This window comes from Amblyraja radiata, chromosome 1, assembly GCF_010909765.2.
Source record: "Amblyraja radiata isolate CabotCenter1 chromosome 1, sAmbRad1.1.pri, whole genome shotgun sequence".
NCBI lineage: Eukaryota > Metazoa > Chordata > Chondrichthyes > Rajiformes > Rajidae > Amblyraja > Amblyraja radiata.
The window spans coordinates 5,022,691-5,045,688 of record NC_045956.1 but is presented as its reverse complement, the minus strand read 5'-3'; the positions used below and the strand labels follow the sequence as shown (position 1 = coordinate 5,045,688).

Here is a 22,998-nt window from a genome sequence, read left to right as displayed (position 1 = left end):
ACAGCTGAAAGCAGATCTGATTGAATGGCTGCAACGGGTCCACTCGGGCTGAGAGCTTGACATTCTTCGCTTGATAAAAACTATGTGGAACACGTAACGGGTCCGGCTCACTTTCAGCGTCCTATCTACCAGGATCTTCACCAAAACATGACAAAAGTTGATCAAAAGCACAGAATCTAAAACGGACATTGCTGCATGGTGTCGAATTAAACTTTCACAAATGTCACCACCCCCTGTGAAACACGTCTCGCCCACAGCCCATTGCCACATAAACCAGAGCTGCAAATCCTCAAGTTATTCCTGTAACCAGCTAACGGTTCCAATACACGGCCCCATTGTATACGCCCCCTTTCTCCTCATTCTCGGCCCTCACCTTACATCACATGTTGGCTCAACCTACCTTCCTGGGGGTGGGAACCCGCCGCCACTCATGGTGACTGACTGCTGCATTGCCCGCAGGGGGACGAGTACGATTTGGGAAGAAGGGGGAGCGCAGGGGTACGAGCACGGACCAATGGTCAGAGCTGCAGCGGCAGATTGAGGGGCGGGCGGAGCCTTTCCTGTGCCGTGGAGTTTGGTTGTGTTGGGAGAGAGTGAAAAAAAAAGTAAGATCCCGGCGAATGACCAAAGCGAGTCATGTCTTTATTAGTGCCGGAGCGAAAACGGTAGTGCGCTGAAACTGTATGCGAATACTCTCTCTCATAGCAATCTGTGCAAGGCAAATCATTACAGGAGGATACAAACTGCATTACAAAAGTTGAGCGTATGAACAAAAAGTTTGCAGGAACTTTATGAAAACGTCTGAAGCTGCGTTGAAAAACTTTCTGGAGAGAAGCGAGTGAAGAAACACTGACTACTTTTTACTTTGCAAGAACTCGGTGGATACAAGGTACCTTTTCCAGGATTTAACCCTAGGTTCGTTTCGATTTGATGCATTTTGGAAGAGGGATATCTTGCTGGAAAGGTGGGCTAAGCACACTACTGTACCATGGTACCGTTAGGTAGAAGCTGCAATTTTCTCGCCGTCTTGCTGGTGCTTCTGAGCTTCTGCTGGGATGCCGCGTCCAACCAACTCCGCCAAGTGTTTCGGGTCGTGGAGGAGCTGCCGCCCGAGACCCTGGTGGGCACCATCCTCACCAAGCCCGACTTCACCTACCGCTTCAGCGAGAGACACCCGTTGTTCGCCATCAACGCCAGCACGGGGGTCATCTGCACCACCACGGTGATCGACCGCGAAACCCTGCCCAGCGACGTGATCAACATCGTGGTGCTGTCCAGCCAGCCCACCTACCCGACCGAGGTGCGCATCGTGGTGCAGGATGTCAACGACAACACGCCCGTCTTCCCCGAGCCCAGCATCGTGGTGACTTTCAGGGAGGACACCAGCGGTGGCCGGCAGGTGATCCTGGACACCGCCACCGACTCGGACATCGGCTCCAACGGGGTGGACCACCGCTCCTACCGCATCGTGCGGGGCAACGAGGAGGGCAAGTTCCGCCTGGACATCACGGTCAACCCGAGCGGGGAAGGAGCCTTCCTGCACCTGGTGTCCACCGACGGGCTGGACCGGGAGACGGCGCCTTCCTACCGGCTGGTGGTGGAGGTGGAGGACAGGGGGGAGCCCAGGAGGTTCGGCTACCTGCAGGTGAATGTCACCGTGCAGGACGCCAACGACAACTCGCCCAGCTTCTCCCAGGCTCACTACCAGGCCAGCGTGTACGAGAGTGTGTCCGTGGGCTCCAGCGTGTTGCAGGTGTCGGCCGGCGACCTGGACCAGGGGGTCAACGCCGAGCTGGTGTTCACGGTGGACGAGGGCAGCCCCTTCCACATGGAGCCGCTGAGCGGGCTGCTGACCGTCAGGGAGCGGCTGGACTACGAGACGAAGAAGGAGTACTCGCTGGTGATCAGGGCCGGCGACGGGGGCAGCCCGTCCCTGAGCGGCCGGGCCGAGGCCACGGTCAAGCTGCTGGACGTCAACGACAACGAGCCGCGGGTTCGGTTCCGCTACCTGCCGGCCCACTCCCGCTTCGCCGCCGTCGACGAGAACGCCCCGATCGGCACGGTGGTGGCCCTGCTGACGGTGAGCGACGCCGACTCCTCGGCGGCCAACGGCAACATCTCGGTGTCCATCGTGTCGGGCAACGAGCAGCGGCACTTCACCGTGCAGCGGTCACCGTGGCCGGACTCAGCCTGGTCAAGGTGGCCAGCGCCCTGGACCGCGAGCGCATCGCGGCCTACAACCTGAGCGTGTCGGTGTGCGACCACGGCCTGCCGCTCGGCCGCTCCTCCCTCGGCCAGCCTCCTCATCTTCATCAACGACATCAACGACCACCCGCCCGTGTTCGAGCGGCCGCTCTACCGGGTGCTGGTGGCCGAGGACGTGCCGCTGGGCAGCTACATCGGCGGCCTGAGGGCGACCGACGGCGACTCGGGCCTCAACGCCCAGCTGGTGTACACGGTGGTGTCGGGCAACCGGCTGGGTTGGTTCAACATCAGCCACGAGTCGGGCCTGATCACCAGCGCGGCCTCCCTCGACCGGGAGACGGCCGGCCTAGTCCGCCTCAACATCAGCGCCAGCGACCGGGGCCTACAGCCGCGCACCTCCTACACCACCCTGGCCATCACCGTGGGCGACGTCAACGACCAGGCCCCGACCTTCACGCGACCCTCCTACCACTCGGTCGTGGCCGAGCACTCGCCGCCCGGCACCGCGCTCGCCGCCCTCACCGCCCTCGACAAGGATCTTGGCGCCAACGGCACCGTGCGCTACCTGCTGGCCGCCGACACCCCGCCCGCTTACCGGCGGCTCTTCCGCCTCGACCCGCTCTCCGGCCTCCTCACCTGCCTGGCCGAGCTCGACCGGGAGCGGCAGCCCGCCGGCTACCAGCTGCGGGTCGAGGCCCGGGACAAGGGCCTGCCCCCGCTCTCCTCGCTGGCCCGCGTCGACATCACCCTGCTCGACATCAACGACAACAGCCCCGCCTTCTACCCGCTCCAGTACTTCGCCAACATCAAGGAGAACGAGCCGCCCGGCACCTACATCGCCACCGTGTCCGCCGCCGACCCCGACCTGGGCAGCAACGGCACGGTCAACTACGCCATCACCGCCGGGGACACCAACACCTTCCACATCAACCGCAACACAGGCGACATCTCCACCAGGCTCTCACTCGACCGGGAGGAGAAGACAGCTTACCAGCTGCAGGTAGACACACCCATTATAGCAAGATACACTATTATTGTTGTTGTTGTAACTCAAGCCCCTAACATCAACAAGCATTTTGCAACAGTATCAGATTGAAATTCTGGAGAGAAATGAGAGTAAATTCAACCCATATATATGATTAAGAAGGAACTGCAGATGCTGGAAAATTGAAGGTACACAAAAAAGCTGGAGAAACTCAGCGGGTGCAGCAGCATCTATGGAGCAGAAGAGGGGTTTCAGCCCGAAACGTTGCCTATTTCCTTCGCTCAATAGATGCTGCTGCACCAGTTGCGTTTCTCCAGGCTTTTTGTGTACCTTCCATATATATGATTGTCCAGTGTTCATAACAGGATTGCCCAGTGTTCATAACAGATTGTGCAGGAGTTTCATAACAAGAGGATTCAAGTATAGGAGTAAAGAGGTTCTTTACAAGGGGGCAGATTATTATCTCAATGGGGTTAGGTTAGGTAAGGGGGAGGTACAAGCGAGACCTGGGTGTCCTTGTACACCGGTCACTGAAAGTTGGCGTGCAGGTACAGCAGGCAGTGAAGAAAGCTAATGGAATGTTGGCCTTCATAACAAGAGGATTTCAGTATAGGAGTAAAGAGGTTCTTCTGCAGTTGTATAGGGCTCTGGTGAGACCACATCTGGAGTATTGTGTACAGTTTTGGTCTCAATTTGAGGAAGGACATCCTTGTGATTGAGGCAGTGCAGCGTAGGTTCACGAGATTGATCCCTGGGATTTCAGGACTGTCATATTGGGAAAGATTGAAAAAACTAGGCTTGTATTCACTGGAGTTTAGAAGGATGGGGGGGGGGGGGGGGTCTTATAGAAACATATACAATTATAAAAGGACTGGACAAGCTAGATGCAGGAAAAATGTTCCCAATGTTGGGCGAGTCCAGAACCAGGGCCACACAGTCTTAGAATAAAGGGGAGGTCATTTAAGACTGAGGTGAGAAAAACCCTTTTCATCCAGAGAGTTGTGGATTTGTGGAATTCCCTGCCACAGAGGGCAGTGGAGGCCAAATCACTATTGGATTTAAGAGAGAGTTAGATAGAGCTCTCGGGGCTAATGGATTCATAGGATATGGGGAGAGGGCAGGCATGGGTTATTGATAGGGGACGATCAGCCATGATCACAATGAATGGCGTTGCTGGCTTGAAGGGCCGAATGGCCTCCTCCTGCACCTATTTTCTATGTTTCTATCACGACTTAATGGTGTGCACTGCAAAGCAAAGATACTAGAGGAGCTCTTTGCTGCTAAGTAGAAGGGTGAGGAGGAGCTGAAATCCTCCCAGGCTGGTGTTAACAGACGTCCCGACTTTAAAAGCCTTGTTTCAGGGACGTGCTGCCACAGCTGTTGTTCCTCCCCCACTACTTTTGGAAGCGCTCCAAACACATTTTTAAGGTATGCTCTTTGAGCATGTGCAGATGACTTTTTCCACAATTTTCCGTGGAGATTGGCCCTAATCGGGCATTGAAGTTTACACCGCGCGTTACATGTTGTGCCAGCAATTGCTTCAGTTGGAGATAAAATTGATCTGGTTGGTGATGAAGGATCTTGGAAAATTAATGATGGCTTCTGTGTTAACAACCTCATTTTGAAGGAACTATGTTCCTCATGATGAATTTTGTTATCAGTGATCTTTTCATTTATCATTTGTGTTCAATCCTTCACAAGAAGCTGGATGACTGGATCTCTGACTTGTAGGGAGGTATCTTAATGACCTTATGAGCTCAGGCAAAGGATCATTGATCATGGCTATCTACAAGCAGCAATGTTAACATAACAGTGAACCATAAAGTCAGCACAGAAAGCCCAATTGGCCCACTAACTCCGTGTGGACCCTCAACCATCCGTTTACACTAATTCAACATTAATTCCATATTTTGTTCTTATCTTCTTCCCAAATCAACTACCACCCACCAACACTCACGGAGCAAATTACAGTGGTCAATTGACCTACCAACATGTATATTTTGGGATGCTGGGGGAAACCAGAACCCCCAGGAGAAAGCCATTTAGCCAAAGAGAAAACTCCACCGTGTAAACTCCACACATTTAGTACCCAAGGTCAGGAGTGAATTAAGTATTTGGTGCCATGAGTCAGCAACTCTCCTAAATATTCTATGCCCAGGCTAATGAACATAAGCATCCCATATGCCTTCTTCACCACTTTATCTTACCTGCGTTAATGTCTTCAGGTATCCTTGGACCTTTATACCAATGACCCTTTGTTTTACAAAATTCCTTTCAGGATGTTTATTAATAGAAAACTTCACATTCAAATACAGTTAAGGTCAACAAAATTATGCATACTGGTCATTCCTTCAGTGGTGACCTCAGATGTTTATCCAGACCACCACCAATGCTGATGTTGGGCCACTTGCCAGGAAATAACTTCCTGATTATGACTCGCCTGAGATTCCCATGCCTTCCACTGAGAATGAAAGCTCTCCAATCAGTAACTTGCATGTAGAATGAACAACATTGGGTGCCCCCAAAACTCATTGAAAAATTGCAAACAGTGGTGGTAATTTAATATTTCCCCCTGCTTATCACTCCCCCCCCCCCCTTTATTTCCAGAATGCAATCCCACAAATATGATGGGTCCCTGGCATATTATCCAAAGGGATAATCTTCCTGAATAGTGACCTGTCCAGAGGAGAATTTAATTGCAGATGTCCTTTAAGTAAGGTAACTGCCTTTGAGAGGGAAGCTTTATAGAAGTCAAAGACTTCAATGTAGTGAGGCAGAAGATCATTGTGGAATCAGAGAGATGGAACCAAGGTCAAAGGAGGATGTCTAGATTCTGCGGAATGCTTTTTGGAGGGGTTGTTTGCAAAGATTTCAGGTTGTGGAAGGTAGATTGGTTTGCCATGCAAGGTATCTAGTCCTAATCATGGAGCTGCAAAGGGTTTGGAAGGCAGGGTTTAAGATTGAAATGGGGATGACAGGATGGGGGGATTCAAAGTTTGTGTGGGTGTGTGTATGTGTATTTAATGATTAGCACCTTCATCTTGCTCTTGCTGGCCTGCAAGTGTGCTTATCAAGTCATTTAGTGTTTCATTGTAATATTTAAATGTTCAGTTTGATTCTTGGAAGTAGATTGTCCACCTAACACTCTTCCTACCTTCATTTAAAACCAGATGTTAATTTGTGATACTTGGAGTTCCTGCTTTAGATTTCTTATAAGTTATACCCCCAGCCCATGTTTTTTGTGCGTAAAATTTAGACCACTGTTTCCAATTGAGTTGCCTCAACTTCTGGGTAACTGAGATTAGTTAATTCAGCACAGGCAAGGGATCATAACTCAGAAACAAAGAACATAGTGCACCTCTTGAAAGTCACAGGGTGATGATAACTTTTTTTCACATATAAGAAAGTGAAATAAGACTGTGATTTATTTTCACACCATACTGAATCCACATCAGGATGTAATTATGATAGACCAGGCTTGATGTTCCGTCAATTTTACAATACAGCTTTTTTTTATATAAAGTTGTGGTTAGGCAGCCCTGTTAAACAAGTTCTTAATTTTGACAAGATTTAACATTTGGGATCCCAGCTATTCCAATTTCAGTAATGCATGACTAAATATTGATTTTCAGAAGAGGAAACATTTTAATTGATTCTCAATGTACATTTAGTTTCAAGATACAGTGTGAAAACAGGACCTTTGGCCCACTGAGTTCACATCAACCAATGATCACCCATATGCTAGTTCTATGTTATCCCAGTTTCACATCCTACACTCCAGGGATGATTTACAGAAGCCAATTAACCTACAAACCAGCATGCCTTTGGAATGTGGGAAGAAACTGGAGCACCCGGAGAAAACCCCACTCGGTCACAGCGAGAATGTACGCACTCCATCCAGACAGGACCTGTAGTCAGGATTGCACCTGGTCTCTGGCACTGTTAGGCAGTAACTCTACCGCTGCACCACTATGTTGCCCAAATAAATATTTCACACCCAACGTCAGGGTTGAACATCCATGATACTCTACCAACTGAGCTAGCTGGGAACTATGGTGGTGGTGGTGGAGAATATTCCTCATATTCCTCTGAGTTCCTGAATCCAAGACCTAGTCTGCTGGCCAGCTAATGGTTGAATTGAAACATGGGGGTGATCTTGTCTTGGCTGAGACTAATATAATTATTAAGGATAGACACAAAATGCAGAAATAACTCAACGGATCAGACAGCATCTGTGGAGAAAATGGATAGGTGATGTTTATGTAGCTTCCAACATCTGGATAGGATTGCCGCCTGTGGATCCAGTACATCTTTATTAATTAACTGCAGGCGATGTCCATTATTCAGAAAGGATTGCATGAATAGGTAAAGAAATACCATTGTGACTTTTCATGCCACCAAAAAATAAATGTTGATAATATGCATTATTTCTAATTTAAATATATTTTTTAGGCCACACTTTGGACATGTAAAATGCCAACATTGGATATCATCTGATTAACAATATTCAAAATAATTTGAAATGTCATTGCAAATAACATGAAATCCAATGTTTAAGTTAGACAAAAATGCTGGAGAAACTCAGCGGGTGAGGCAGTACTATGGAGCGAAGGAATAGGTGATGTTTTGGGTCGAGACCCTGCAACTCAATGCATTTTCTCGATTCTTGAGTGTTCTCCCGGTGACCTGCATGGGTTTTCTCCGGGATCTCCAGTTACCCCCAAAGATGTACAGGTTTGTAGGCTAATCGGCTTGGTATAATTGTACATTGTCCCTAGTGTGTGTACGATAGTGTAAGTGTGCGGGGGTAGCTGGTCGGCGTGGACTCGGCGGGCTGAAGGGCCTGTGTCCGTGCAGTATCTCTAAATTGAATTAAACTTTAGAATGATGACATAATAAATGTAACATTTTAGGAAATTTGTGATTTTAGAGTGTTGGAAGATTTTAGCTCCTGATTAAATTTATAAATATGAATTTTATAATATCATTTCCAGCGCTAAACAAATTGGTATGATATAGCTTCAATGGAGAAAAGCAGAACGCATTTATTACAATAGTTGTCAAATAAATGTAAAACAATTGGAGAATATGAATAGGTGATATTTTGGAAACCAGTGCATTTGGACATTCCAGATTATACACACAATTTGAAGCAAACAAAGAGACATGTATGTGTTGAGCAGGCCAGGGCCTAGTTCATTGGAGTGTAGAGAGCTGAGGGGTGTTCTTATACAGGTGTATCAAATTATGAGGGGAATAGATAAGGTGAATGCAAATAGCCATGATCATATTGAATGGCAGTGCTAGCTTGAAGGGCTGAATGGCCTCCACCTATTCTCTATGTTTCTCATGGTTTTAGGGAAATACTGAGAAAGGTCTGAAGCACCATTCTCCAACAGCAAATCAAACAAGAAGACATCCTAGAGGGAAAAACAATGTTATATCAAACAAAATGAATATATGGAGATCTGTGTATAGATAAGGGAGGTGAGGAATAAAAATCATCTTTATAAAGAGAGCCTTAGAAAACTTAGTGGTATAATGGATCAGACCGGTACTGAGTTCAGATTGAATTCAGACTGATGACACACTTAATACGTGTACAGTTACAAGACCAGAACTGGGAGAATTGAGGTATTCCCTGGACATCTGGTAAAGTGTACTGTAATTAGATTGGAATAAGATTTATAGAAACATTAAATGCAGAAAGAAAGCCTTGTGCAGCCTTTCCTTGAAATAATAGGATGAAAATCTTTGTGCCTGCTGATTATAGGAGTTGCATGATATACCTACCGTACATGGGACTGAAACCATAACATTTTCTCTAATTTGGAACTGCCGAGTAATGTAATTTAAACAAGCTCTGATTAGTGTGAAGACTGAAAAATTAGTGTCGTGGGGAATAATTTTCAGAAACACGGTGTTGGGTGGGCAAGTAAAGAAGCCTTACTAGAGACTCTGATATTTAGTGCATGAAATGGAGATTTTTCCAGGTCTATTTGTATTTTGACCTTCCAGTGGGAAGGGGAGGTAGGGAGAGGCTGGGTGGAGTGCTGCCTGGGAGGATAGCCTTATTCAAGCAAGCCTAGTTATGTACATTTGATGTCTTCAGGAATCCTGATAGAAAATAATTAAGTAGATACAAGGTTAAATAATTATTCAGTAACATTATTTTCCAAATTTAAGTTTTCATCTTTACACATTTATTTATTTTTCGAGTCAAACAAGGAAAGTAGATTACCTTTAGCAGTGTTCTGTGATTCCGTGTTACAATAGACAATAGGTGCAAGAGTAGGCCATTCGGCCCTTCGAGCCAGCACCGTCATGGCTGAGCATCCCCAATCAGTACCCCGTTCCTGCCTTCTCCCCATATCCCCTGACTCCGCTATTTTTAAGAGCCCTATCTAGCTCTCTCTTGAAAGCATCCAGAGAACCTGCCTCCACCGCCCTCTGAGGCAGAGAATTCCACAGACTCACCACTCTCCGTGAGAAAAAGTGTTTCATCGTCTCCGTTCTAAATGGCTTACTCCTTATTCTTAAACTGTCCCCTGGTTCTGGACTCCCCCAACATTGGGAACATATTTCCTGCCTCTAGCGTGTCCAAACCCTTAACAATCTTATATGTTTCAATAAGATACCCTCTCATCCTTCTAAACTCCAGAGTGTACAAGCCCAGCTGCTCCATTCTCTCAGCATATGACAGTCCCGCCATCCCGGGAATTAACCTTGTAAACCTACGCTGCACTCCCTCAATAGCAAGAATGTTCTTCCTCAAATTAGGGGACCAAAACTGCACACAATACTCCAGGTGTGGTCTCACTAGGGCTCTGTACAACTGCAGAAGGATGTACTGTTCTGTTATTCTTATTGCGTACCCATCTAAGATTTGATTGTTTCGTATTATTCCTTGTTCTTTTGGTAACAAAACATTAAAGGGTCTTCTTTTCAAATAATCATCTGATGTTTTCCCATGTGATTTTTGATTGCAGGTGGTTGCTACCGATGGTGGAAATCTGCGCTCACAGACGCTAGCGATTGTGACCATCACGGTTATTGATACACAGGATACACCTCCGTCATTCAGCCAGAGCAGCTACAGTTTTGTTATCTTCGAAAACATCGCCATTGGGTCCCTTGTCGGCACAGTATCTGCATCCACGCTTGATCTTAATACCAACATTACTTACCTCATCACGTCGGGAGACCAGAGGGGCATGTTTACCATTGGTGGATCAACAGGTCAAATCAATACTGCCAGCACGATCGATAGAGAAGAAATGGCATTTTATCAGTTAAAAGTTGTGGCAAGTGGTGGTACGGTAACTGGAGAGACTCTAGTTAATATCACAGTCAAGGATCTAAATGATAATTCTCCACATTTCCCGCATGTGGTTGAAAGTATCAATGCAGTTGAAAATTGGGGTTTGGGGCACACAATTTTCCAAGCCAGAGCTAAGGATCCCGATGAGGACATCAATGGCATGGTTTCATTTTCCTTGCGGCAGAATCCAAAAGGTCTCTTCCATATCGATGAGAAAACTGGAACAATAACTTTAAATGGACCCCTCGACATAAATGCAGGTTCATACCAGCTGGAGGCAGTAGCGTCTGACATGGGTGTTCCCCGCCGTTCATCCAGCTTAATTCTAACGATATATGTGCACGATGTGAATGATAACTCGCCTGTATTTGACCAGCTTTCATATGAAATCACTATTTCAGAGGGTGAACCTGTGAACTCAAGATTCTTCAGGGTTCAGGCTTCCGATAAAGATTCGGGAGTGAATGGGGAGATCAGTTATGACATTATAGAAGGAAACGGAGAGAAGAGGTTTGGTATTTTTCCTGATGGCCAGTTATACATCAAGGCTGAATTGGATCGTGAAACTCAAAGCCATTATGTCTTGATGGTTGTTGCTGCAGATAGAGCAGTGGAGCCTCTGAGTGCGACTGTGAACGTAACTATAATACTAGAAGATATAAATGATAACAGGCCTTTATTTAACAGCACAAATTATGTATTTCATTTTGAAGAAGAGCAAAAAGCTGGTTCAACTGTTGGACACATCAAAGCTGTGGACAAAGATTTTGGATTTAACGGAGAAGTGAAGTATACATTTGAAACCGCCCAGCTTGATTTTGAGCTGAATGAAGTCACGGGAGAATTAATCAGTAGACATCAGTTTGACCGGGAGGCGTTAATGAGGCAAAGAGGAGCAGCGGTGTTCAGCCTTACAGTAACTGCATCAGACCAAGGATTGCCAAAAATTCTCAAGGATCACGCTGCTGTACAAGTTTATATTACGGATACAAATGATAATGTGCCCAGATTCACTAAAGACCTATATCTGGCCACAATATCTGAATCGGCAGGGAACTTGACACAAGTACTCCGTGTAAGCGCCTCAGATGTGGATCAGGGAAATAATGCATTGGTGCATTACTATATAATGGAAGGAAATGAAGAAAACCAGTTTATGATTCAAAGTACCATGGGACAGGTGACATTGATAGGAAAATTGGACCATGAAGCTACAATCTCTTATTCCCTGACTCTTCTAGCAGTCGACTTAGGAAGTGGCCCTTTGAGCTCCACATGTACTTTAATCATCAGCGTGTTAGATGAAAATGACAACACTCCTTCATTTCCAAAGTCTGTGATGCACATCGATGCATTGGAAAACATGAGAGTTGGAGAACTTGTCGAATCGGCAACTGCCACTGATTCAGATTCTGGGGACAATGCTGAGATTCATTACAGCATTACAGGAAGTAACAATCATGGAACGTTTAGCATCAGTCATAATACAGGTAGCATTTTCCTTGCAAAAAAAATGGACTTTGAAACCCAATCTATTTACCATTTGAACATAACAGCAAATGATAAAGGAAGACCTACAAGATCCTCAACAATGTCAGTAGTGATTCATGTTAGAGACTTCAATGATAATGCACCCAGTTTTCCTCCTGGAGATGTCTTTAAATCTATTGTGGAAAATATTCCTATTGATACATCGGTACTAACTGTCACTGCCCAGGACCCTGATGCTGATATTAATGGAGAATTACGTTATTGCATAGCCCAACAAATACCGAGAGGGAACCATTTTGTGATTGGTGCTGCAGATGGAATACTGCGCACAAACGGAGAGATTGACCGTGAATTTTCCAATCTTTTTGAACTTACTATTAAAGCCATTGATCAGGCAGTTCCTCTCGATTTCAGGCGTTTCGCTTTGAAGAATATCACCATCTTAATAACAGATCAGAATGATAATGCTCCGGTGTTTATATCTCAGAATGCCCTGGTCGCAGATAGTGCTCTTGCGATGGGCTCCATTCTTACAACCATCAGGGCGATTGACCTGGATGAGGGAGCAAATGGAGAAATTGAATATGAACTAGTTAGTGGAGACAGTGATACATTCATGATGGATCGATATAGTGGAGATATTAGAGTAATTTTACCTTTGGTTCCTTCTCGACTCCTATATCAACTTGTTGTGTTGGCCGTGGACTTTGGACAAGAGAAAAGAAAAACTAGCACAGAGATGACTGTTATTCTTAAGGGGAGAGATGGACCTGTATTTACCCAGCCAAAATACATCACTGTTTTACGAGAAGGAGAACCGGTGGGTACAAGTGTGATCTCTTTAAAGGCAGCCAGTCCACGAGGTTCTTTGGCATTACTGGAGTACTACATCGTTTCAGTTCGTTGTGGGGGAAAATCAGTTGGACGCCTTTTCACGATAGGACAACAAAGTGGTATCATCCAAACAGCTGCTGTGCTGGATCGCGAGCATGGACCAAATCTTTATCTTGTGGATGTCTACGCAGTTGAGAAATCTTCCAATTTTCCCAGGACGCAAAGAGCAGAGGTAAGTAGATATGATCATAATGGGTATTTCTGTGACAAAAATTCTATAATTCTATAATATATTTGCTTGCTTTAATAAGAATGGTAAGAGGTAGAGGTCAAAATAAATGGATTAATATTTACAATTTTTAACCACTGGCCAAGGAAGTATTTTTGCTTATTTAAAAGCATGTTGTAAGTCTTCATTTTTAATTATGGGAGGGAGACACTGATATTTACTGCTAACACATGTAATGTAAGGATTAAAATTAACCGCCTTTGTGCTACATTGAAAATGAAAGTAAAAAAAATATACCATTGTATTCATTAAATGGTTCTTTACAAACCCCTCGTTATCTATGAATGTGCCATTTGCAGACTATGCTTTGGATAATCCAACAAAGTGCAGATTTTGTTTGACAGTAAATGTTTCCACTCATTATATCAAGTTGACGTCTTTTTCAAATAGTTCTTTATATACAAATGCAAAACATTTGCAAATTACCAAGTTTGCTACCTGATTCTATATACTGAAAATAGTGGTCTAAAATAGTGTCGTGGGAATACTGTGCTTTGGTGGTCGGGTTGTAGTGGACAAATAGAGATACTACTGCCTGTGAATGTGGATCTAATTTTAACCTATGAGTCAAGTTGACCTTAGAACCCGCAAATGGGAAAGCCACAAGTGAATCATCAATGTCTTATCCCTCACCATGTGATATATATATTTATACTGTCCGCTATTGTATATTCTGTTTTCACCACAGAATTAGCAACATTTCATTTTAAATGCATCTTTATTTATAAAATTAAATACTTATTTAATAAAAAATAAATGTGCATTGATATAAAGATGATGTGAACCAAAAGTGATAGCAAACATCACTTGAATTCCTAATCATTGCATACCTGGTAGTAAATCTTGGAAACCTTTTTCAAATAATGCAAAAAACACTGATTGCGACGTATACTAAAAAGGATTGGGCAATAGTTTTCCTTTCCCAACCTATTATATAGGATGCACTTTACTTAGGAGCGTGCTGCAGCACATATTCCTGGACCCTGGCGCATACTAGTTTGCAATACTCCGATTTGGAAATCTCTTTAACTCTACATGTACTAATAGATTGTTTTTAGGCATGTTTTAAACTGCAAGTGAAAACAAATATGTACAGTGCCCTCCATAATGTTTGGGACAAAGACCCATCATTTATTTATTTGCCTCTGTACTCCACAATTTGAGATTTGTAATAGAAAAAAATCACATGTGGTGAAAGTGCACATTGTCAGATTTGAATAAATATCATCTTTATACATTTTGGTTTCACCATGTAGAAATTACAGCAGTGTTTATACATAGTCCCCCCCCCCCCCCCCCCCCCCCTCCATTTCAGGGCACTATGATGTTTGGGACACAGCAATGTCATGTAAATAAAAGTAGTCATGTTCAGAACTTTGTTGCATATCATTTCCATGCAATGACTGCTTGCAATCTGCGATTCCTGGACATCACCAGTTGCTGGGTGTCTTCTCTGGTGATGCTCTGCCAGGCCTGCTTTGCAGCCATCGTTAGCTTATGCTTGTTTTAGGGGCTAGTCCCCTTCAGTTTTCTCTTCAGCATGTAAAAGACATGCTCAATTGGGTTGAGATCTAGTTATTGACTTGGCCACTCAAGAATTTACCATTTTTTAGCTTTGAAAATCTCCTTTGTTGCTTTAGCTGTATGTTTGGGATCATTACTTGCTGTAGAATGAACCACTAATGGGTTTGAGGCATTCGTTTGAACTTGAGCAGATAGAATGTGTCTATACACTTCAGAATTCATTGTGCTACTACCATCAGCAGTTGTATCATCAATGAAGATAAGTGAGCCAGTACCTTCAGTAGCCATACATGCCCAGGCCATAACACCCCAACCACTGTGTTTCACAGATAAGGTGGTATGCTTTTGATCTTGGGCAGTTCCTTCTCTCCTCCATACTTTGCTCTTGCCATCACTCTGATATAAGTTAATCTTCGTCTCATCTGTCCACAAGACCTTTTTTCAGAACTGTGGTTGCTCATTTAAGTACTTCTTGGCAAACTGTAACCCGGCCATCCCATTTTTGCAGCTAACCAGTGGTTTGCATCTTGCAGTGTAGCCTCTGTATTTCTGTTCATGAAGTCTTCTGCGGACAGTGGTCATTGACAAATTCACACCTGACTCCTGAAGAGTGTTTCTGATCTGTTGGACAGGTGTTTGGGGATTTTTCTTTATTATAGAGAGAATTCTTCTGTCATCAACTGTGGAGGTCTTCCTTGGCCTGCCAGTCCTTTTGTGATTAGTAAGCTCACCAGTGCTCTCGTTCTTCTTAATGATGTTCCAAACAGTTGATTTTGGTAAGCCAAAGGTTTGGCTGATGTCTCTATAACAGTTTTATTCTTGTTTCTCAGTCTTATAATGGCTTTTTTGACTTTCATTGGCAAAACTTTGGTCCTCATGTTGATAAACAGCAATAAATACTCCAAAGGTGATGGAAAGACTGGAGGAAAGACTAGGTGCTGAGAGCTCACTTATACCTGTATTAAGGAGGCATTTAAACACACCTGAGCAATTACAAACGCCTGTGAAGCCATGTGTCCCATTATGGTTCCCTGAAATGGGGGGGACGATGTATAAACACAGCTGTAATTTCTACATGATGAAACCAAAATGTATAAAAATGGCCTTTATTAAAATCTGACAATGTGCACTTTAACCACATGTGATTTTTTTCAATTACAAATCTGAAGTTGTGGTGTACAGAGGCAAATAATGAATGGTCTTTGTCTCAAACATTATGGAGGGCACTGTAGCCGAGTAAAGCTAAAATATACTTTTGTGAAGTCGGGGAAAAAAAGTAGTATTGTCAGATTTTGAAACCTTTCACACTTATTAAATTGCTTTGTTATGCAAGCTAAACAATGCAGAGCGACAAATGTCTGCCAATGGAGAACAAACATTGGAGAAAGGCCAATGGTGCCAGACTCTTGACAGGAAAAACATTATTGTTTCTCTCATAGTTTGTTAATTTGTGTTTTTAACCAAAATGTATTGGAGAGATGGGAGTGACATTTGAGTGCTGATTATATTTTATGAGTGCACAGTATGATATTTATTTTCTTTCTTATTTGGTGTTGTCACATTGTATAACAGGAGTAATTTTTCACACAAATGTATTAAGTATAATGCAATAATTAAATGCAACTATTAATGCAAGGTTTTTGTAGGATTTTACTGCGCTGCAGTATAAAACCACTAAAAATGTCTTTATTAAGGACTCTTGCTCACAAAGTTTTTTTTTGCTGTATCTTGTTATTATTTTAGTCACACCTTATAGTCTGTAATTAGTATGTCTAGAATGCAGAATAATGATTATTTAATTTTACATGCAGGATTCTATATAGTATTAAAGTGAAGGTATGCTTGTGAGTGATACTGTTAAGGGTTATATGATATGACCCATTACATACAGTGGGATCCATTTAACATTGTGTAACAGACCTTTGTAATGAGCATAATTTCACGCTACATTTCAGCTAATTATACACAAATGTCACGATAACAACTTGACAACTCATTGATACTTGTAACTCTATACCGGTACCTAATATTTTATCTAAAACACGACAGCAATGCCTCTAATTACAAGAGTTTTACCGGCCCTGCTGATCCATTACCCAGATCCTACTTAATCCTTATTCCTTCACCACATTGCCAATATCCATCTACCCAGTCTTATTGTTCAACTGTTCATGAAAGAAAATATGTGGCCATTGGTCATTAGAAAGAGATTTATCACAGATGTTATAGTTTTAATTTTGCTTCAGTGAAATCACACATTGTGTTATAGAGAGATAATTTATAAATAAGAGGTCTGAGGCATGAGCTTCGTTAAAAGTTATTTATCTGTTTTTCAACAGAAGGTAAATAAATTAGAATAAATTCAGAGCTAATGGTATTGTGTGAATTAAAGCTTTTAACCATATTGCCAGACATAAAGTGCTTGAGTAACAGCGGGTCGGATAGCATTCTCTGGAGAACAAGGACAGGTCATGTTTCAAGTGGAGGGCATGGATTGGTCATGTTTCAGGTCAGGACCCTTCTTCAGACGGAGGAGGGTCGTCACCTATCCATGTTCTCCAGACATGCTGCCTGACCCACTGAGTTAATCTGGCACTTTGTGTCTTTTTTTGTAAACTAGCATCTGCAGTTCCTTGTTTCTGCATCTCTCGTCTAAATAATATTGCAAGACTATGTTGTGAGCATTGGCACTGGAGATTTAAAGCTTTTCAAGGACACAGAATAAAAGTTTTTTCAATGATTTATGAAATGCCTAATTGGAATTGGAAAGCCAGCTAGGCCTGAAACTTGGGGAATGGCCATCAGCAAGAGATAGAGTCACTTGAAAATCTTCCAGGGCACTTCTATATAAACACAATTCCAGAAGGTAGACAAAATTGCTGGAGAAACTCAGCGGGTGCAGCAGCATCTATGGAGCGAAGGAAATAGGCAACGTTTCGGGCCGAAACCCTTCTTCATTTTCCAGCATCTGCAGTTCCTTCTTAAACAGTTCCAGAAGGAGCTACAGATCAATTGTAGAAAGTCGGGGAGTCATAGATATTTGTTACAATCTTGTGAATAACAGTGGGGGAAAAAAGGAAGACCCTCACCCCCCCCCCCCCCCCCCCCCCCCCACCAATGCCCAAACCTTTGGGATATCTATTGTCAGATTTTACTCTCCATTGAAGTCAATAGCCATGCAGTAAAACAGGCAGTCACTACAATCCCATCAGTATCTTGCTAAGAAATCAGCACGGGCTGAGAATGGGTTAAAAATACCCGCAATTTACAATTATATTCAAAGCATTTCTTTTCAAGGAAGTGCAATATTATTGTGCCACCACACATTGCATGGTCTCAGTACATTTTACATGGCACAGAAATGAGCGAAGGTATAGATGTGCTGCAAAGGAACTGACCAGACCATGTTGTGAACAGTGGCTCTGGAGACTGACAGAATACTGAAATAAGATGGAAGAACCCATTGCTATTAATTTCATTGAGTGTCTTCTGTATCTCATCCTCGCTGATCTGCCCAGTACGAGATCCACAAATATACCAGAAATAACATTAGTTTAGTTTATTAGTTTAGAGATACAGCGCGGAAACAGGCCCTTCAGCCCACCAAGTCCGCACCAACCTGCAATCCCCGTACCCTTACACTATCCTAAACAATGTGAGGAAGAGTTTAAAAAGGCATTTCAAATTTAGTTACAATACATAGTATAATGTGGATACAGTTATGCCTTTCAAAAGACATTTGGCAGATTTTTGGATAAAAAGGGTTTAGAGCAGTGGTTCCCAACGTGGGGCGTACGCCCCACAGGGGGGCAATTTGATTTTTAAGGGGGGCAATTGAGCGCGACTGAGGAGGTCTGGGTCCAAATTTTCGATTTTTATTTTTTTGGATTTTCCATCAGGTAAACATATGTAGTTTATGTTTCAGATGTTATTTTGAGTAAATAATTTTTTTGGGGTAAAAAAAGGGGGGTGGGGCATCAGGATTTTAGAGGTGATTAGGTGGGGCATGGCCAAAAAAAGGTTGGGAACCACTGGTTTAGAGGGATCTGGGCTCATTGCAAACAAATAGGACTAGCCTAGAATGGATGCAGGTACATGGATAGGACAGGTTTGGAGGGATGTGGACCAAAAGTGGGCAGGTGGGACGAGTGTAGCCGGGACATGTTGGCCCAGTGTGGGCAAGTTGGGCCGAAGGACCTGTTTCAACGCTCCATCGTTCCATGACTATGACTCTCTATTGTAGGAATGAACTGCAGATGCTGTTTGACACTGAAGATAGACACAAAAGGCTGGCTTAACTCAGCGGGACAGGCAGCATCTTTGGAGAGACGGAATGGGTGACATTTCGGGTCGAGAACGTCATTCGTTTGATAGTTTGATTCTTTATTTGAGAAATTTTCCTCTAAAAAAGCAAACTGCATTCTCCAGGTAAAAAAGGACACAAGGTAGACAAAATTGCTGGAGAAACTCAGCGGGTGGGGCAGCATCTATGGAGCGAAGGAAATAGGCAACGTTTCGGCCCGAAACCCAAAGGAAATAGGCAACGTTTCGGGTCGAAACCCAAAGGGTTTCGGGACGAAACGTTGCCTATTTCCTTCGCTCCGCAGATGCTGCTGCACCCACTAAGTTTCTCCAGCAATTTTGTCTACCTTTGATTCTCCAGCATTTGCAGTTCCTTCTTGAACAGAAAAGGACGCAAAGTGTTGGAGCAATTCAGCAGGCCAGGCGGTGTCTCTGGAGAACTTGGATCAGCAACGTTTCGGGTCGGAACTCTTATTCAGGCTGATTGAGGGCCCCGAACCGCAAGTGTCACCGATCAATGTACTCCAGGGAAGCTACCCGACCCGCTGAGTTGCTCCAACACTTTGTGTCCTTTTTGGATGATGTCTTCGGATTTCTGTCAATCTGGAGCTGGCGTTCAGACTGCGAGGCAGGAAAAACTCTCAACATTCTGCCACTTTGAACTCATTTCATTTCCCAGCCTTCTTTCAGAAGAGAGAGTTGTGCAGCACTGCAGTTGTGCTTATTCTGTCGACGACATGAAACATGATTTATGTGACTTGTATGATTTACATAAACAAAGAGTTTGAGTGACATTCTTCTCTGAAGATGCAGATTATTTATGCTTGGGTAAGATTACATTAATGTGCTCCTTTCCTAAAAACAGAGGTCTTTATTACAAATGGTCTACATTTCGAAAATCACAATTACCTATGCTTCAAAAATCCTTGGTATTTCCATTCCCTTGTGAGTACTTAGAAGGAAATTGGTTTTGAAACTGGAAAGTAAAAGAGGCTCTTTCACTGCCTAAAGATTATTGGCTTACTTGATTCTGCTGCAAGGGCATTTGATTATTTGAACATATAAATAGTTATTTGTGATAATAACATTAAATGTGGTTTTGTTGAAAATAAAAATGCAAAATGTTGCAAATGCACAGAAGTGTAAGCAGCATCTGTGCAAAGAGAAATTGACCTTTCATTTCCGGTGGGTGGCCTCTAGGTTCACGCACCTCCTCCAACCTCATCTACTGTATCCGCTGTTCCTATATATTGGCGAGACCAAGCACAGGCTCGGCGATCGTTTCACTGAACACCTCCGCTAGGTCCGCCTAAACCTACTTGATCTGTCGGTTGCTAAACACTCCCATTCCCATACTGACCTCTCGGTACTGGGCCTCCTCCATTGTCAGAATGAGGTCCAGCACAAATTGGAGGAACAGTACCTTATATTGCGCTTGGGCAGCTTACACCTCAATGGTATGAATATTGACTTCTCTAACTTCAAGTAACCCTTGCATTCCCTCTCTCCATTCTTCCCCCATCCTAGTTCTCATCCTAACCATCCGAGTCCGCTTGATTAAATTGTATCTCTGTATGCTTCGTTGTCACCTTCTCCTAGCTAACAGTAATAATCTATTCTACATTCTCCTTGATTCTCATCCCCTTTGATGTCTCGTTTTCACACCTTGCACTTCCTTAGAAGGATCTCGACAGGCAGCATCTATTCAGAGATGCTGCATGTTCCGCTAGGTTAATCCAGCATTTATGTCTATCATTGAATGACACAAATTTTGAGACACAAGAGAGTGAAAATGCTGGCATCATGAATGAAACACAAGGTTCTGGAGTATCTCAGTGTGTCGGGCAGCATCTCTGGAGGAACATGGATACTCAATATTTAGGGTGCCTTCTTCAGACGCATAGGTTAGGGACCCTTCTTCAGACTGAAGACCCGACCCAAAACCTTGTCTATCCATGTCCTCCACAGATGCTGTGTGGCCCGCTGAGTTACACCAGCGCTTTGTGCTTTGGCACAAACGTGTTGGTTGTGGAAAGGCTGGTTTTCTGAAATTTAATGTGGACTCCTGAGGGCTCTAACATAAGTGGCTAGAAGTTACGATGCAGATATTCAAGCTTCATTGCAGCAGAATAAGAGACCAAAGGCAGAGAGAGTGGAAGTGGGATGGAGAATAGACAATAGGTGCAGGAGTAGGCCATTCGGCCCTTCGATTCAGCACCACCATTCAATGTGATCATGGCTGATCATCCCCAATCAGTACCCCGTTCCTGCCTTCTCCCCATATCCCCTGACTGCTATCTTTAAGAGTCATATCTAGCTCTCTCTTGAAAGCATCCAGAGAACCTGCCTCCACCGCCCTCTGAGGCAGAGAATTAAGGACTCACAACTCTCTGTGTGAAAAAATGTTTCCTCGTCTCCATTCTAAATGGCTTGCCCTTTATTCATAAACTGTGGCCCCTGGTTCTGGACTCCCCCAACACCGGGAACATGTTTCCTGCCTCTAGCGTGTCCCAACCCGTAGTAATCTTATATGTTTCAATAAGATCCCTTCTCATCCTTCTAAACTCCAGAGTATGCACGCCCAGCTTCTCCATTCTCTCAGCATATGACAGTCCTGCCATCCCGGGAATTAACCTTGTAAACCTACGCTGCACTCCCTCGATAGCAAGAATGTCCTTCTTCAAATTAGGGGACCAAAACTGCACACAATACTCCTGGTGTTGTCTCACTAGAGCCCAATACATCTGCAGAAGGACCTCTTTGCTCCTATACTCAACTCCTCTTGTTATGAAGGCCAACATGCCATTCACTTTCTTCACTGCCTGCTGTACCTGCATGCTTACTTTCATTGACTGAAAAACAAGGACCCCCAGATCCCATTGTACTTCCCCTTTTCTGAACTTGACACCATTTAGATAGTAATCTGCCTTCCTGTTTTTGCTACCAAAGTGGATAACCTCACATTTATCCTCATTAAACTTCATCTGCCATGCATCTGCCCACTCACCCAACCTGTCCAAGTCACCCTGCATTCTCATAGTATCCTCCTCACAGTTCACACTGCCACCCAGCTTTGTGTCATCTGCAAATTTGCTAATGTTACTTTGAATCCCTTCATCTAAATCATTGATGTATGTTGTAAATAGCTGCGGTTCCAGTACGGAGCCTTGCGGTACCCCACTAGTCACTGCCTGCCAGTCTGAAAGGGACCCGATAATCCCTACTCTTTGTTTCCTGTCTGCCATCCAATTTTCTATCCATGCGTAAAGTAGCAGAATAAAGTGACAGGCAAGCGGATGCTCAGGTTGTCCATGCAGGTTAAGCTGACATGTTGTTTAAAATGGATACCTATTTGCCCTTCATTGTAGAACCCACACCATGAGCACTGAATGAAGTATACTAAACTTGAAAAAGAACAATTGAATTTCTTTTGCATTGAGAAAAATGTTTGGGTCCTTGGATGGTGGGAAGAGAAAAGGGAAAATTGACAAGTGTTGCATCTCCCGATGAATAATGAGAAGGCGATGCGAGGTGAGTCAGTATTGGTGAAGATTGAAAAGTGAACTAGAGTAATGGAAAGGGAACCGTTGCTTTGCAATGCTGGGAGGGGAGAGGGGGATTTGTCTAATGGTTATATCATGTTGAAGATGACCTCGATGACAGAGGATAATGGGTTGAATGTGTAGGCTGATGGATAGATGGTGAGGACAAAGGGGATGCTAATGTTGGCCTGAATGAAAGGACAACAGTTAGGAATAGAAGTAATTGCCCAATAAACTATGGTAGAGGAGAAAGCCACAAATATGGGTAAGGTGAGACATCTCAAAATCACTGGAGTGAAAACTGTAATAGACATAATAAATACAACAGAACCATGAAACAGGAAAATGGAAAGGAGCATTTAAACTGAGCAAGAAAGGATGTTGTTTAGTCAGCTTCTAAAATAGATACATTTGGGGCCTTTCAACATGGATCTGGGATCAGCATTGTTCAGCGAATCATGCACTGGATGTAACATTTGCACTAAATTGTGACATTCGTAGCTTT

The 22,998-nt window shown here is 44.0% G+C and overlaps 1 protein-coding gene across 1 annotated transcript in view; it reads left to right on the top strand.

The window, feature by feature from the left end:
• The first annotated feature begins 473 nt into the window (after positions 1-473).
• fat4 (FAT atypical cadherin 4) overlaps positions 474-22,998 on the top strand; it is a 368,131-nt gene continuing 345,606 nt past the window's right edge. The window contains 4 exon segments of the mRNA XM_033015309.1: positions 474-2,171; positions 2,174-2,292; positions 2,294-3,205; positions 10,180-13,068. Of these exon segments, the coding sequence (XP_032871200.1) occupies positions 989-2,171; positions 2,174-2,292; positions 2,294-3,205; positions 10,180-13,068 (5,103 nt within the window). The 5' untranslated portion in view covers positions 474-988.